We start from the raw sequence: 13713 nt of genomic DNA on the forward strand, positions 1-13713 counted from the left end.
TTTGGCTAAAAGCTTGTTTATTTCTCCTTGTTCCTCCTTAGTGACTATTTACTTCCATATTGCTTGCTCTAAGGCCCCAGAGAGAAATAACTGATTGTTCCTACAAGGTCTTAAAGTTGAATAACCACAATAGTTCCCTAGGGAAATTAAGACCCCAGGAGCCAAAGGAAAGGCCTATGGTTGGCAATTCTCAATATGTGATGGGAAATGTGGCACCAGGGACTCGTGTTCATGTTTTTTACCCAGATCACTTAGAAAACAGTTTCTACCTTTGAAACATTAGCCATCTGCAGCAAACTTCGCAATTAACTTCAAGGTTGAAATCGTCAATATGATTTCCCTTTAATGCTCAGAACTGCATTAGATGATGTGTTCTAGTCTGGGGTAGAATAGCAGAGCTTTGATTGCCTGGCATTGAAAAAGAGGATAAAAGCAAGTATGTTCCCTCATCTACTTCCTTGACTGCAACCATCCCCTGTGCTGCTGAGTTTGGTATCTGGCTTTTCCTGAGTTCTGATGGACTGCTATTGGGCATTTCCTCTTGGATGCATGCAGGCACTTACCCATCCTTTTCTATATCCTGCCTTAGAGAATGTCATCCAAGCCTGAAAACCGGGAGTCCTTTGTGATCCTTTCTTCAACTCCCACTGACAAATGGTGACCTAGGTCTATGTATTGTACTTGATATCTCTTCAGTATTTTTCACGTCTCTTAATCCCACTACCACTTGCCATATAGTTCAAGCCTCACCATTTCTTGCCTGGATTATTGCAGCAGCCTCTTATCTGGTTGCCTTGACTCAAGTCTTGCTGAAATTAATCCCTTCTCCCCCCAGTTAGCTGCAACCTTGCCAACGCTATCATCTCCATACTGATAACTTCTGCAATAAAAACTGAAGTTATCATTCCACACAGCCTTCAGGGGACCCTCCAGACTTTTGCAGATAATTACAAAGGGCTTATCAAATGGCAGGCACTGATCCGTATTTTATACATATTTGTTTAATCCTCACAACATGTGAGGTAGGCACTATGTTACCTAATTTGCAGGTGAGGAAACTAAGGCACAGAAACTGAGTAATTTGTTAAGGTCAGTAGGTGGCAGAGCTGGGAGTCAATCCCAGCCAGGCTGTGACTGAGCAATACTGCCTCTCAGGACATAAAAATAGTTCACACTCAGCAGTTCACGTGTTTTTGAGTATGAGGATTATACATGTGAACTTTAGTTCAATGAATTTCTATAAAGTAAAGCTAATAATCCTGGCTTAGAATATTATGCTAATATACTGGTTGAACGACTATGAACATAACCTAATGGATAACGAGCAAGAAGGCCAGCTTGTGGTCAGTTAGGCCTCGCTTTCTTCTAGTGAGAATGGAATTAGTTAATTTAGTGTCGCTTACGTTTATGTAACACACACATACACATATTTACAGATCAAACAGATGCATATATGATCAAAGAAAATGACACTGCTATCGAGAACTCAAAGGATAACTAATTCTCTCTATATCCTGACACATTGCTTGGAAAGTTAAAGAGAATTATTTAAAATCACATAGTTTCTTGATGATGAATTTGGAATTAGGACTAATGTCTTAAGATTTTAAATTGATGCTATGCAAAACCTTCAAATCAGTATTTTTGTGATATAAAGTATAATAAATCTGGTTAGTTTTTACAAACAAGTCAAGCAATGCCAAATTAAGTAGTAAAGATAAAAGAAAAAAATAACGTGTACTGTCATTCCTAACATATCACTAAACGTATCCTGACATTCTCACCACTACTCAGCTTATACGGGGCTGAGTTTTAAATAGTACATTTATAATTATGGGTTAATTATGGTTATTTTACTCACTAATCTGGCTGATGGTTCTAATTTCAGGATTATTACCAGTGTGAAACAATTTCTTCATGAAGCAAATCTTTTCCTCTGGTGTTTCCCGCCCCCACGTAGCAGCCTCAAAGGGCGCTTTCCTCCTCTTCTCGCTCGTTTTGGCTCTGTTCCATCTTTACTGTTTGAATTCTCTGAGCGTCTCTTTTTTGTATCAAATGCTTGTGATTACATCTTTGCCTCAACTAGTCCCAAGCACTCAAAGTGCATAAATACCTTCAAACACCGTGCTTTACAATTATGCTTATGTTGGCACAATCTTCTATCGACCACTTTACAATGGCTAAACACAATTTAACATATGTTTATAATTTTTTGGGAGATATGATTTTTGGGGGGTGAAATTGTCACCACCCATTAATCTGGAAACCTTCAAAGGAGGTAACTCACTAATTATTATAACTTTCTTTGCTTACATCTATACCTATTTTCCACTGAAGTTAGTTGGCTTTTTAGGTTATGGCTAGTTTCTTTTTAAAGTTTGAAAAAAATTACCAAATTCCACTAGATATGAAGATGCTTTTCCTAGGAAGTCTTCTACGTAATGCATATAATTTGACAACCAAAATGGTTTTTTGGGGTAGAATCAAAGTCAGAAAAGACAAGGGAAAAAAAAAAGACTCCCAGCTCAGACTTGTTATATAATAAGGTTGAAGAATGAAAAAGTGGAAGAATTTTTCGAATCCTCTTTTGTGTCTGTATTTTCATCAAGAACACGAGTCCTTGAATTGAAAAGGACAGAATGGACGCTGGTAAGAGTTACCTGAAGTCTAGGATGTGCGAAGCTCTTGTCCGGGAGCATCCAGCTGCTTACAGTGAGTTCAAGCCCCCTGACCCAGATGACTGACAGCCCAGGCACTCAGAGAACCTGCGAAGGTGACGCACTGTCAGCAAATGGGAGAGCTGTCCCGAGCATGGATTCTGCAAACTCTAAAGACGCAGTGTTGCACAGCGGAAGGAATCTGGTGTTGGGCAGACCTGGTCTGAAAGCCTGCAGTGCCACCTGCCAACTATGCGACCCTGGGCAAGTTGTTTAACTTTCATAATACCTTATATCTTTGAAAAGGGGATGATGATACCTACCTAGCAGGGTTGTTGGATTATATGAGATAATAAATGTGAAAACTAGTACAATGCCTTGCATATAATAGGTGCTCAATAAATAGACATTATCAATACAGATCAGCACTTTTATTGTAGATCCAGGGAAAGATTCTCCAACGGATTCTTTTGGTCATTTGTAGAAATGTGATTATAACTTCTCTCATTCTCTTTTATCCCCTAGAGTATAGTTTATACAAAAGGAAATGCTAGTCTCATGTTTTTAATCTTCACAGATCTAAGTGCTACCAGATTTCCTTATACATCATATTATGCTCTGATGCCTTTTTTATTCTTCGAAAAAAAGATGAAAATACTGAACGAGAATTTCCATGATGCCATATTAAAGGACTTAAAGGGTTTTAAATAAACATAAAAGAAACAAGCAGTGATTACTAGGATGCTACATGGATTTACTAAGAAGAAATCCATCTGACTAACAATTTTCTTCTTGGACAGGATTACTACACTACAGGTCTGGGAAGTATGACGTTTGTGGCTGGCATAAGTGAACTTTTTTTTTTTTTTTGGTGAGGAAGATTAGCCCTGAGCTAACATCTGTTGCCAATCCTCCTATTTTTGCTGAGGAAGATTGGCCCTGGGCTAACATCCGTGCCCACCTTCCTCTACTTTATATGTGGGACACCTGCTGCAGCATGGCTGAATAAGCAGTGTGTAGGTCCACGCCCGGGATCTGAACCTGCGAACCCTGGACCGCCGAAGCGGAGCCTGTGAACTTAACCACTATGCCACCGGGTGGCCCCACAAGTGAACTTTTGCTAGGCAGAAGGCTGGGTCTTTTTTGATGTTTCTATGGTAGTCTAGAAGCAACAATACGGGCCAGATTAAAAAATGGGCTGAATGACCACGCCTCCTGGGTCCCAATTAGTTACCCATTACGGAGCTGGTGGTTGGTATGCTCTAAGAGACTGATTGCACTCAGATCTGTCTAGTTCTCGCTTTTTCAATGATTTTCATGAAAATATGGGTGGCATGTTTATAAAATCCGTAGATGGTATTCACTGTAAAGAAAAAATTGTCATTGGTGCAAGAAATATAGCAGTAAATCAAAATAAAACAGACACGATCCCCATGCTTAAAGGTAACAAATTGGATGACAGAATTAGGAGCTACAATGACCTCAGCATGCTGTAATAACATAACGAAATTTAAAAGGCATAAATGACCAGTCAGTCTGGCTTCTGGGGCAAAGATTTGGCTAAGCAACAAAACCTTTGGAAAAGACTTATGATTTTAGTCAATAATATGCTCAATATCTGTCCAACAGTGTGATTCAACTTCCAAAAAAGCTAACATGATTTTAAGCTGCATTAATGGAAGTGTAGACTTAGAACAGTAATTCTTTTTTTTTTCTCATCCTAAATACTAATGAGAAATTATATGTACATTTTCATGAATCACTAAATACAATGATTCTCAAAACACACTTCCCTAAGAGAATATGTCAGACTCTTCTTGGGGTGGAAGGAAGGGGAAGGGTATGTAGTTTGAAGCAATAGCCATCTCCTGGAGATTCTATGTTGTCCCCCTACACTTAGGCAGGTACCACTTTACCTTGAATATATGTTTGGTTCTGGGTACAAGACTGAAGCATCCCAAGCACACCTAGTGTAAAGTAGGTGCTCAATAAATATTTATTGAATGAGTGAAAAAGGATATATGCAAATTGGAGTGCTTTCAGAGACCAGTAATTGGTTGGCGCAAGGACTCAAAACCAAGTCGTCTGAGGAAATGGAGATGTTTACTAAGTGCAGGGAGAACATGATAATTATTTTCATTCTCAAAAGGCTGAAGACCTGCCATGTGGAAGATGGTTTAGACTTACTCTGTTGCATAAGGTAGAACTAAGGCAGGGGGACACATTTCAGTTCAGTGTAAGGAAGACCTTTCTAGTGGTCAAAGCTGTTGGAAAGTGGATTGGGCTATCTCAAGGGAGAGTAAGCTGCCCCACCCCCTGCAGTGAATTTCAACAGCTGTGCCCAATAACAGGAGTAATTTATTACTAAAAATAAAGTAGTGAAGAATGTGTATTTAAAAAGAAATAAACTAGAGAAGATTCAAAGTTCTCTCTGTAATGTTATTCTCATTTGTTTACATTCCAGTATACTTTTTGAGTAGAAGAAACAAGAGCAGGGTTAGAGCTAGCACACTGGGAGTGTCTACGGGAATGTGGGGCATATGCGAATGTTCTGTGGTGAATCCTTGGGCTAGAGGACTACTTACTTAATGTAGATGTTTTTCTTGGAAGGTGAGGGGACAGGTGCCAGTGTTGTAAAAATTTACTTGAAAGATGGCTTTCCATCCTATGATTTTTGTTATCTAAGTATATGCATATTTATTTAGTTACCCCTTATATAAATACTAAAAACATTAATATTGTCACAAAAGCCACATATTTTTATAAGATTTAAGGGCTGGTAAGGGACAGATTACATACCTAATATTGGGGTACTGCAGTGTCTGTCTCCTCTCTGTATACATATCTATATGTATATATATGCATTTTTATGTAAGCTAAAAAAATTAATCATTATTTTTGATAAAAATGTTTGTAAAGAAGCTCATTACAGATTTTTTATTTTGGAAAAATTGATAAAACACATTGTGGTTAAACAACAGAATTTATAGTAAAATGTTTAAAGTGTTTTTTCACTCTTCCTTGATTTGTCTGAGAGTTGGCTTGGCAGCCTATGCAGCTATGAAATATTCATATTTGCTGAATAAACGAATGACTGAATTGTTGCTAACATTCTCCCATATTTGGGGTAGTTACAGTTCTTTCTCACATCAGAGGAGAAATCAGAAGATTGTTGGCTGCCCCAATTTGCATATTTGTATACAAAGGGAAGAAGAGGTAATCATATCTCTTTTCTTCCTCAGAGAGACACAATAAAGAAACATGAATAAATAAAATGAACTAGCTGTGTTGTCTCCAATTTCAGATTTATATCATTTCTTTTCTCTCTCTCCTATTTATGTACCCTGTCTCCTAAAATATAGTTCACAGAATAAATAATACTTACTGTCCATGTAAATGAAGTCAAGACTGACCAATATGAGAAACGTCAAAAACTCGACTACGTTTCTACATTAGAAATCATTACCTAACTTTTCTGAAAGAAAAATAAACAGATATGTTCAGTTCTGTTGCTAAACATAGCTTAAGTCTGTTCAAATTCAACAGGGGTCAGAAAAGCCTACTACCTGCATCTTAGTAGCCTATCCATTTCTTGGAGAATAAGTATTCAAAAAGGAGTTCCAACTGGAGAGGGGTTATTAATATTAAAATGTAAAGAGTAGGTGCCTATGGCCAAAGTTTGGAGAAAGTGCTTATATTGAAAGATTTACCTTGAAAAAATGAGTCCGGGAAGATAGATTTTCTTTTTGAAGAAGGTTAACAATAATACTGATATTCCATTTGTCTAGAATGTTAGTTTCTGAAGTGCTTTCTCCTACAATCTCCTTTTTGTTGTCAGATATAATTTCAATATCTTCTCTAATTAAAAGTTTTGAAAATAATTCTATAAACATGAATATGAGCATAACTTATTTCATGGAAATTAGTCTTTGAATGACATGGGAAGAAATTTACTTTAGAGAATCAAATGAAAAATTCTTTAAGAAATGGAAATAAGCTGAGTGCCTTCTATCTAATTACCATTTAACTGTCATATTTGTATTATTTGGTCTCATCACTGCATTTGACTCTAGCAACTATTTGCTCCCTCTTACCTAGAAGATTAGATTTCCTCCCTCCTTTCATTTTTATCATATTGGATTCCCTCGGTTACAGCCCTCTTATTGCCCCTATTCAGTCTCCTTTAATGACTCCTCTTCCTGAGCTCATTCAACAAATGAAGACATTTTCTACGGTCCTGTCCTTAAAAACTCTTTTTCCATTTTTGAACACACAGTTATTGAATACCCTCCACGTGCCAGGAACTATGTTGAGTGCTAAGAATACAACGATGAATGAGCACAGACATGAGTCCTGCTCTCAAGGAGCTTGCAGTCTGTTGGGAAGGACAAGACATTAAAGAAAAATTTCCAAAAGAGTTAATTACAGATTTTGATAAGTGCTATGAAGGAAAAATATAGCATACTATTAAGAGAAATACAATAAGGGACCTAAGCTAGTCTGGAGGCTAGGGAAGGCTCTCTGAGGCAGTGATGTTTGAGTAGTGATCTGAAGAATGTGCAAATGGCAACTGTGTGCAGAGACGCTGTGTGGGGAGGGAGGATGACGCACCGATGAAAGTAAAAGAAGGCCATCATCAGGGCCGGAGCAAAAGAAACGGAGGGGGAGAGGTAGTTAGCTACATCATGTAAGGCCCCAAGGCAAGCTCCTACACTCCATGGTTTCCATTCTCAGCTCCACGCCAAAGACCTCACCACTATCCCAGTTTGTTAGCACCAGTCCTAAACTGTGGAATGCTGGCTGAATATTTATACACCAATGTTTTCATGTCACCTCAAACTCAATTCATTATGTGTTATCTGGACTACTGCAACAGTCTCCTAACTTCTTATCCAGATGCAGACTTATCTGCTCTAATCACCAGAAAGCAGCGTGCACCAAGTTCAAACTAGGAGCAGAGAATAACTAACTATGTGGATCTATGAAAATCAATACTACTGCAATAGTTCAATGTCCATGCAGTCTCAGAACTTAAGATTCCATTTGATAGTACTGCTTTGAGTAACAGTAAAAAAAAAAAAACTCCCAAATTGTTAAATATCAATATTTGATAAATACGGGAAATTGTGTAAGTTAAAAATGAATCACTACAATTATACATTAAAATACATGACAGCAACATTTTAGAAAGTGCATAATTTATTACATTTATGAGTTCATAATAAAACGGATACTTGGGAACTTTAAAAATGAGTTAGGAGTAACAATTAGATGTAAAATTCTCAAATCTTGGAACCCGAAATATTAAAATTAAAATTTTTCATAAAATATCTTTCGCATGATTAGCATAGTTTGAAAATTAATATGCTCTTCCAAGGGAAAAAGGGGGAATTAAAAAATAGACACGTTGATGAAGGCAATGTGTTCTTCTCAGCTGGCTTTATTCTCCACTGAAGCTCAATATGGGATTATATTTTCTTTACTTACGGGAAGCTGTCATGTTCTGTTTTCCAATAACCCTCAAAACAGAATGGAAAATGCCTATGTAAATGACACAAGCCTTAACCATTCTCTGCAGGTTTTACCATTTCAATACACCTCTAGTCCAACAGAACAGTCTAAAAGTTCTGTGAGGAACTATGAATATTTTTAAATATTTTCCAGATTCATCATGGAGGCTGCTTTTCTTCTCTGCACTGTAATCACACTGAGCTGCAATTAAAATAAACAATCAGTAAGTAGTTACTTTTTCTATGGAAAATCTTAGACTAATACAAAAAGTATAATGCATCACAACTTACAATTATTAGAAATAATCTTATTGGAAGGGGTCTTGGAAGAAGTCACTTTTTGTGTTCATTTCTATTTTACTCTTGAGACTTTAAAATGTCTGTATTACACCAGAGATATGCATGTCAAATAGGACATTCCATAACTCAGAGTGATCAACTTAGAATTCCAAAACACATTTCACAGATGGATGAAAAACATCTAGATAAAAGTCAATCAGAAAAGTGGCCAAAACACAAACTAAGTGTGAGTCAGCACAATGCAGGGCTGGTAATAAAAAGATGATGACAAATCATAGTAAGAAAAGTCTAATAGGAAAATAATATTTAAATATTAATTGGAATTGATAATATAGACACACAGTAAAAAAATATCTAACAGTATATACAGCATAAAGGAAGTCTTCCCATTTCTCTCCTTCATTCCATAGCCCTCTTTCCAGATACAACCACTATTTCCAGTTTTTAAGAATATTTCTTGAAATATTCTAAATAATAACATATGCATATATTTCCTCACCCCTTTTTATCTAAAAAATGATAAAGTACTGTACACGTTTTTCATCTTGGTTTTTTCCTGCTAAATGATCTACCTTAGAAATCGTTCCATATGAATCTACTTTATTCCTCTTAACAGCTGCAAACTTTCCCCTGGATGGATATTCCATAATTTAACTGGTTTCCTGTTGACAGGCATTTAGATGGTTTTTAATCTTCTAAAATTATAGGCAACACTGCAATTAGTATTTTTACATGCCTCCTTGCACAAACTTGCCCAGGTCCAAGTACATCACCTCCAGAATAAATTCTTAGAACTGCTGGGTCAAAGGTTATGTACATTTACAATTTTTGAGAGTTAGCCAAATTGGGCTCCAGAAAGGTGGTAACAATACACATTCCCATCAATGAGTGTGAAAGTGCCAGCACAATGTATTATCAAACTTCATGATCTGACAGGTGAAAAATGATATGTGGTTACAGTGTAATCTTATGGGTGAGGATGAGCATCTTTTTAAATGTTTAAAAGCCATCTGTTTTCCCTTTTCTGTAAATATCCTTTATCCATTTGTCTACTGTACTGTAGCATTTTTTTTTTGGTGACAGCCATTTTTATAAGTGTTTAGGATATTAGCCTTTTGTCATATGTGTTGCAATTATTTTTCTCAGTTTGTCATTGACGGTATGAATTTTAAATGCAGAAATTTGAAATTTTACATAGCCACATTTATTAATTTCTTTTCATAGTTTCTAGGTTTTGTGTTCCTGCATAGAAAGGCTTCACCACATTGATTTTTTTAAATGCCATACTGTCAAAAGAACACAGTACGACATTTAATAGTTTAGAGTGATATACGTAGAACATACAACCATAGTCCAAAGAGGAAGAATGTATAGGAAAAGTTAATCAGAGCAGCACATTTAGAGCATGACTGAATCAGTACAATGCAGGGCTTGTGCTAAACCAGTGACAGGATGCTGGGCTGCACTGGTAAGTATGACATCTTAGAGACAATAATAATCTTTTAACTTTTATTTCATTAAATATCATGCACTTAGCAGGGTATTATTTCTAACAGCAGTTTCCAGTTTTTAGAGGAAAATGGGAAAATTAGAAAGAATTAGGAGAAGCCAAAGATAAAGATTTTAAAAAATCGAATATATGTTTTATAAAGAAAGTTTATGACTTGGACTCATTTAAAATAGAAAAAAATATTAACTCCAGAGAATAAATTCCCTTTTGTGCATGGCGAGAATGCTGAGTGATGACTTTCCATCCTCAAATAAGAACAGAATGGAAGGGGAAAAGCAAAAAGAAAATCTGTGAAGTAGTTATTGACAAAACATTAAAAAAAAAAAGCTCACAGAGAGAATGGTAGAATCTTTGCCAGTAGAGAGTTTAAATAACAGTAGAAACATCAGTGGTGGACTGTTTAGGTTTTGTTCTGTCAGGATGGAGACTAAACTAGATGCCAAGCGGATTATATAATTAAGGTTCTGTAACTGTACCCTTTTTACTACAGAAATCAAAGTAGTTGGTTTTAGGTAGGCATTTTCTTTAATATATTCCTTAAAAAAGGTAAACTTGAAACTTTAAGAATTGTGATATAGAAATTTAATTTCTTATATATCTAAGTATCTCCTTACCACTTAATGACTATGCTGTGTGCTTTATATGTGTTAATTCCTTTGACCTTTCAATAATTCTATAAAGGAAGTATCGTTATTCTATACTAAACGTGAAGAAACTGAGGCTTAGAGAAGTTGAAATTGCCCCAAATCACATGGCTACTTAGTGGCTCTTAGGCTGCCTGCCTGGCACCACAACACGTGCTCTCAAGATACTGCCCAGTACACCTTGGCTCCTGTTCCCTTGTAATCTAAATGAATGAATGAATTCTTGAATGATTCATTAATTACCCCACTAATTCATAATTTCATACAAAATTAAACTTATTTGATAAAGCTATAATCACTTTCAAGAGGGAGGGGAAAAGAAGGGAAATTACTGGATTTTCTTTAAGTGCCATGCCATGCTCATACCAGAAGTAGATTTCAAAAAAAAAATCTATGAATGTCATGAACACGAACTGAATTGAGTATTTAGAGTTGCTTTACTACGTGTGAAATGCTGTAATATCTAAGAGTAATATTAATTTTGATTGAAACAGTACATTTATAACCAAATATAATTAATAATGCAGTAACTTGGTTTGTTTTTGTCTGCCTGCCGGCCTATCTATCTATCTATCTATCTATCTAAACTTCTGTTTGCAGCTTGTCTTTATAGTTACTAAACTGGTCTCATTTTGTTCCTACCATGAGGCCTGTTGCTCCCACTTTAGAACAAATGGCCCATTTCATTTATGTGATGTGTGTGTATTCTGAGTAATTACCCCTTAGTATTTCATTGATGGTCTACATTTTCTACTCTATTTCCCACTGGACAACTTTTATATTGTATTTTACACTCATAGGTTCATATACAAATGTGCGTTAAATGAAGTTAACCTATAAGCCAAGTAATTTTTTTCCTCTTAAAAACTACAAGAAAAACAAAGTTAGTACAATTTGAAATATTACAGTCAAAGCGATGTTATCTATTTCCAACTCTGTCAGTGAATAACTGCCTAGTTTTAGACAGAATGTAATTCTAGAGCAGTACTCTCCATGAGAACTTTTTGTGGTGACAGAGTTGTTCTGTATTTATGCTGTCCAATATGATAGCCACAGCTATATATGGCTATTGAACACTTGAAATCTGCCTAGTATGACCCAGGATTTCAATTTTTAATTTTAATTTAAATAGCTACTTGTGGCTAGTGGCTTTCGTATTCGACAGTGCAGTTCTAGATTCAGGTGTCAATCGGAGGAGACTGATGTTTATTTTAGTTTCTAAAGTTTACTTTTTCAACCTCAAATATTAAAGAGACTAATTTTAAATGGTTTAATCAAGTAAAAATAAAACTACTAGTTCTCTGGGAACTTATCTTTGACCTACCCAGACTACTTACTCTCCAGCGGTAATGAGGAAGCTCCCTACCTGCTGGGATGCTGAAGCAGCTCTCTGTTCCGCCTGATTTAGACGCCTTTGAAGCCTGTTGGCTTTTTCTTGATGCTCTAGAATCAACTTTTCATTCTATTAAGGGGAAATATAAACAAACAACTCAGAAATCCATAGGTGACACCAAGATGTTTTGTGGAATAATCAATGAAAAAGCTGGGCATCATTTTACCATTTGCAAAATGCAAAGATAACACATCTCCAAATTTACATTTTTCAAGTTATGAACTTCAAAGTTCAAAGTTGGTTTTACATTCTGACTAAATTGTTTTTTTTCCCCTCCACATTCCACCAAAGAAAGTGATTTACATCCAAAAGCAAAGTGAATCAGAAGTTAAAAATAAGACTTCCAGTTTTTGATCTGTTAACCTTGAGATGCTAGCTCACTGCTTCGGAATCACCTGGAGAGTGAAAACAGACTGCAGGCCTCACAGCAGAGCTGCAGCAGGGGTGGGAGGATCCCGAGAACCTGTACTGCCGTCAAGTTCTAGGTGGTGCTGATGTTGTTTGCCAGCGCATGTAGAACCACCGTGCTAGAGCAAGCTTCCAGGGAAGTCGTGGCATCGTCAGTATTAAAATTCAAGGAACAGAAAATATTCTTTCTAGAAATCCTGATTTTTAAAGAGTTAGGCTTGTCTTAAACGATTTATATGCCAAAGGGATTATTTAAAAGGGGAAGAACTCTGTTTCTACCTGTTCCCCCAATACATTAGTAGAATCCGGAGGATATCAGGGTCAATAGAGTTACTAGGGCATTGTTATGGGTTGAATTATGTCCCAAAAGAAAGATGCTGAAGTCTTAACCCTGAGTACATATGAATGTGACCTTATTTGGAAATAGGGTCTTTGCTGATGACTAAGTTAAGATGAGGTCATTAGGGAGGGCCCTGATCCCATATAACTGGTGTCTTCATAAAAAGGGGAAATTTGGACATAGACAGACGTGTACAAAGGGAGGACCACAGGAAGACACAGGGAGAATACCATCTACGAGCCAAGAAAGCCTGAGGCTACCAGAAGCTAGAAGGGAGGCATGGAACAGATTTGGTCTCAGAGCCCTCAGAAGGAACCGACCCTGCCAACTTTTGGATTTCAGACTTCTGGCCTCCAGAGCTGTGAGACAATAAATTTCTGTTGTTTAAGCCACCCAGTTTGTAGTACTCTGTTATAGCAGCCTCAGGAAATTACACAGGTGTCATGAATATAAATCTGTCACGACATGCTGTCATGCAAACAAGTTCAAAGAACCTATCAATTAAAAAATGTATTTGCGGGCCAGCCCCGTAGCTTAGTGGTTAAGTGCGCACACTCCGCTGCTGGCGGCCCAGGTTTGGATCCTGGGCGCGCACAGACGCACCACTTCTCTGGCCATGCTGAGGCCGAGTCCCACATACAGCAACTAGAAGGATGTGCAGCTATGACATACAACTATCTACTGGGGCTTTGGGGAGAAAAAAATAAATAAATAAAATCTTTAAAAAAAAAAAATGTATTTGCCCTCCCCAAACTTACTAGCCTGAGAAAAAAATTTTTGTACAACTAGAATTGTTATAGTTTTTCTGGCACTTGTCTGAATTGAGAGAATAATGCCAGACTAATTGGAACAGCAAGAAAAACACACTTTCTATGAAGAACTAGGTCGTTCCCACGTCCTAACATACAAGTGATAGCGAATATCATACCTAATAATATGAAATATTGAAAT

General features: G+C 36.8%; 1 protein-coding gene across 1 annotated transcript in view; it reads right to left on the reverse strand.

The window, feature by feature from the left end:
• Positions 1 to 7844: 7844 nt before the first annotated feature.
• The window catches only part of SCLT1 (sodium channel and clathrin linker 1), a 169962-nt gene continuing 164093 nt past the window's right edge, over positions 7845 to 13713 (reverse strand). Inside the window, exons 20-21 of the mRNA XM_058550061.1 lie at positions 11988 to 12083; positions 7845 to 8369 (exon numbers count right to left, since the gene is read on the reverse strand). Of these exons, the coding sequence (XP_058406044.1) occupies positions 8307 to 8369; positions 11988 to 12083 (159 nt within the window). The 3' untranslated portion in view covers positions 7845 to 8306. The remainder of the gene's footprint in view (positions 8370 to 11987; positions 12084 to 13713) is intronic.

This window comes from Diceros bicornis, chromosome 11 (genome assembly GCF_020826845.1).
Source record: "Diceros bicornis minor isolate mBicDic1 chromosome 11, mDicBic1.mat.cur, whole genome shotgun sequence".
Classification (NCBI taxonomy): domain Eukaryota; kingdom Metazoa; phylum Chordata; class Mammalia; order Perissodactyla; family Rhinocerotidae; genus Diceros; species Diceros bicornis.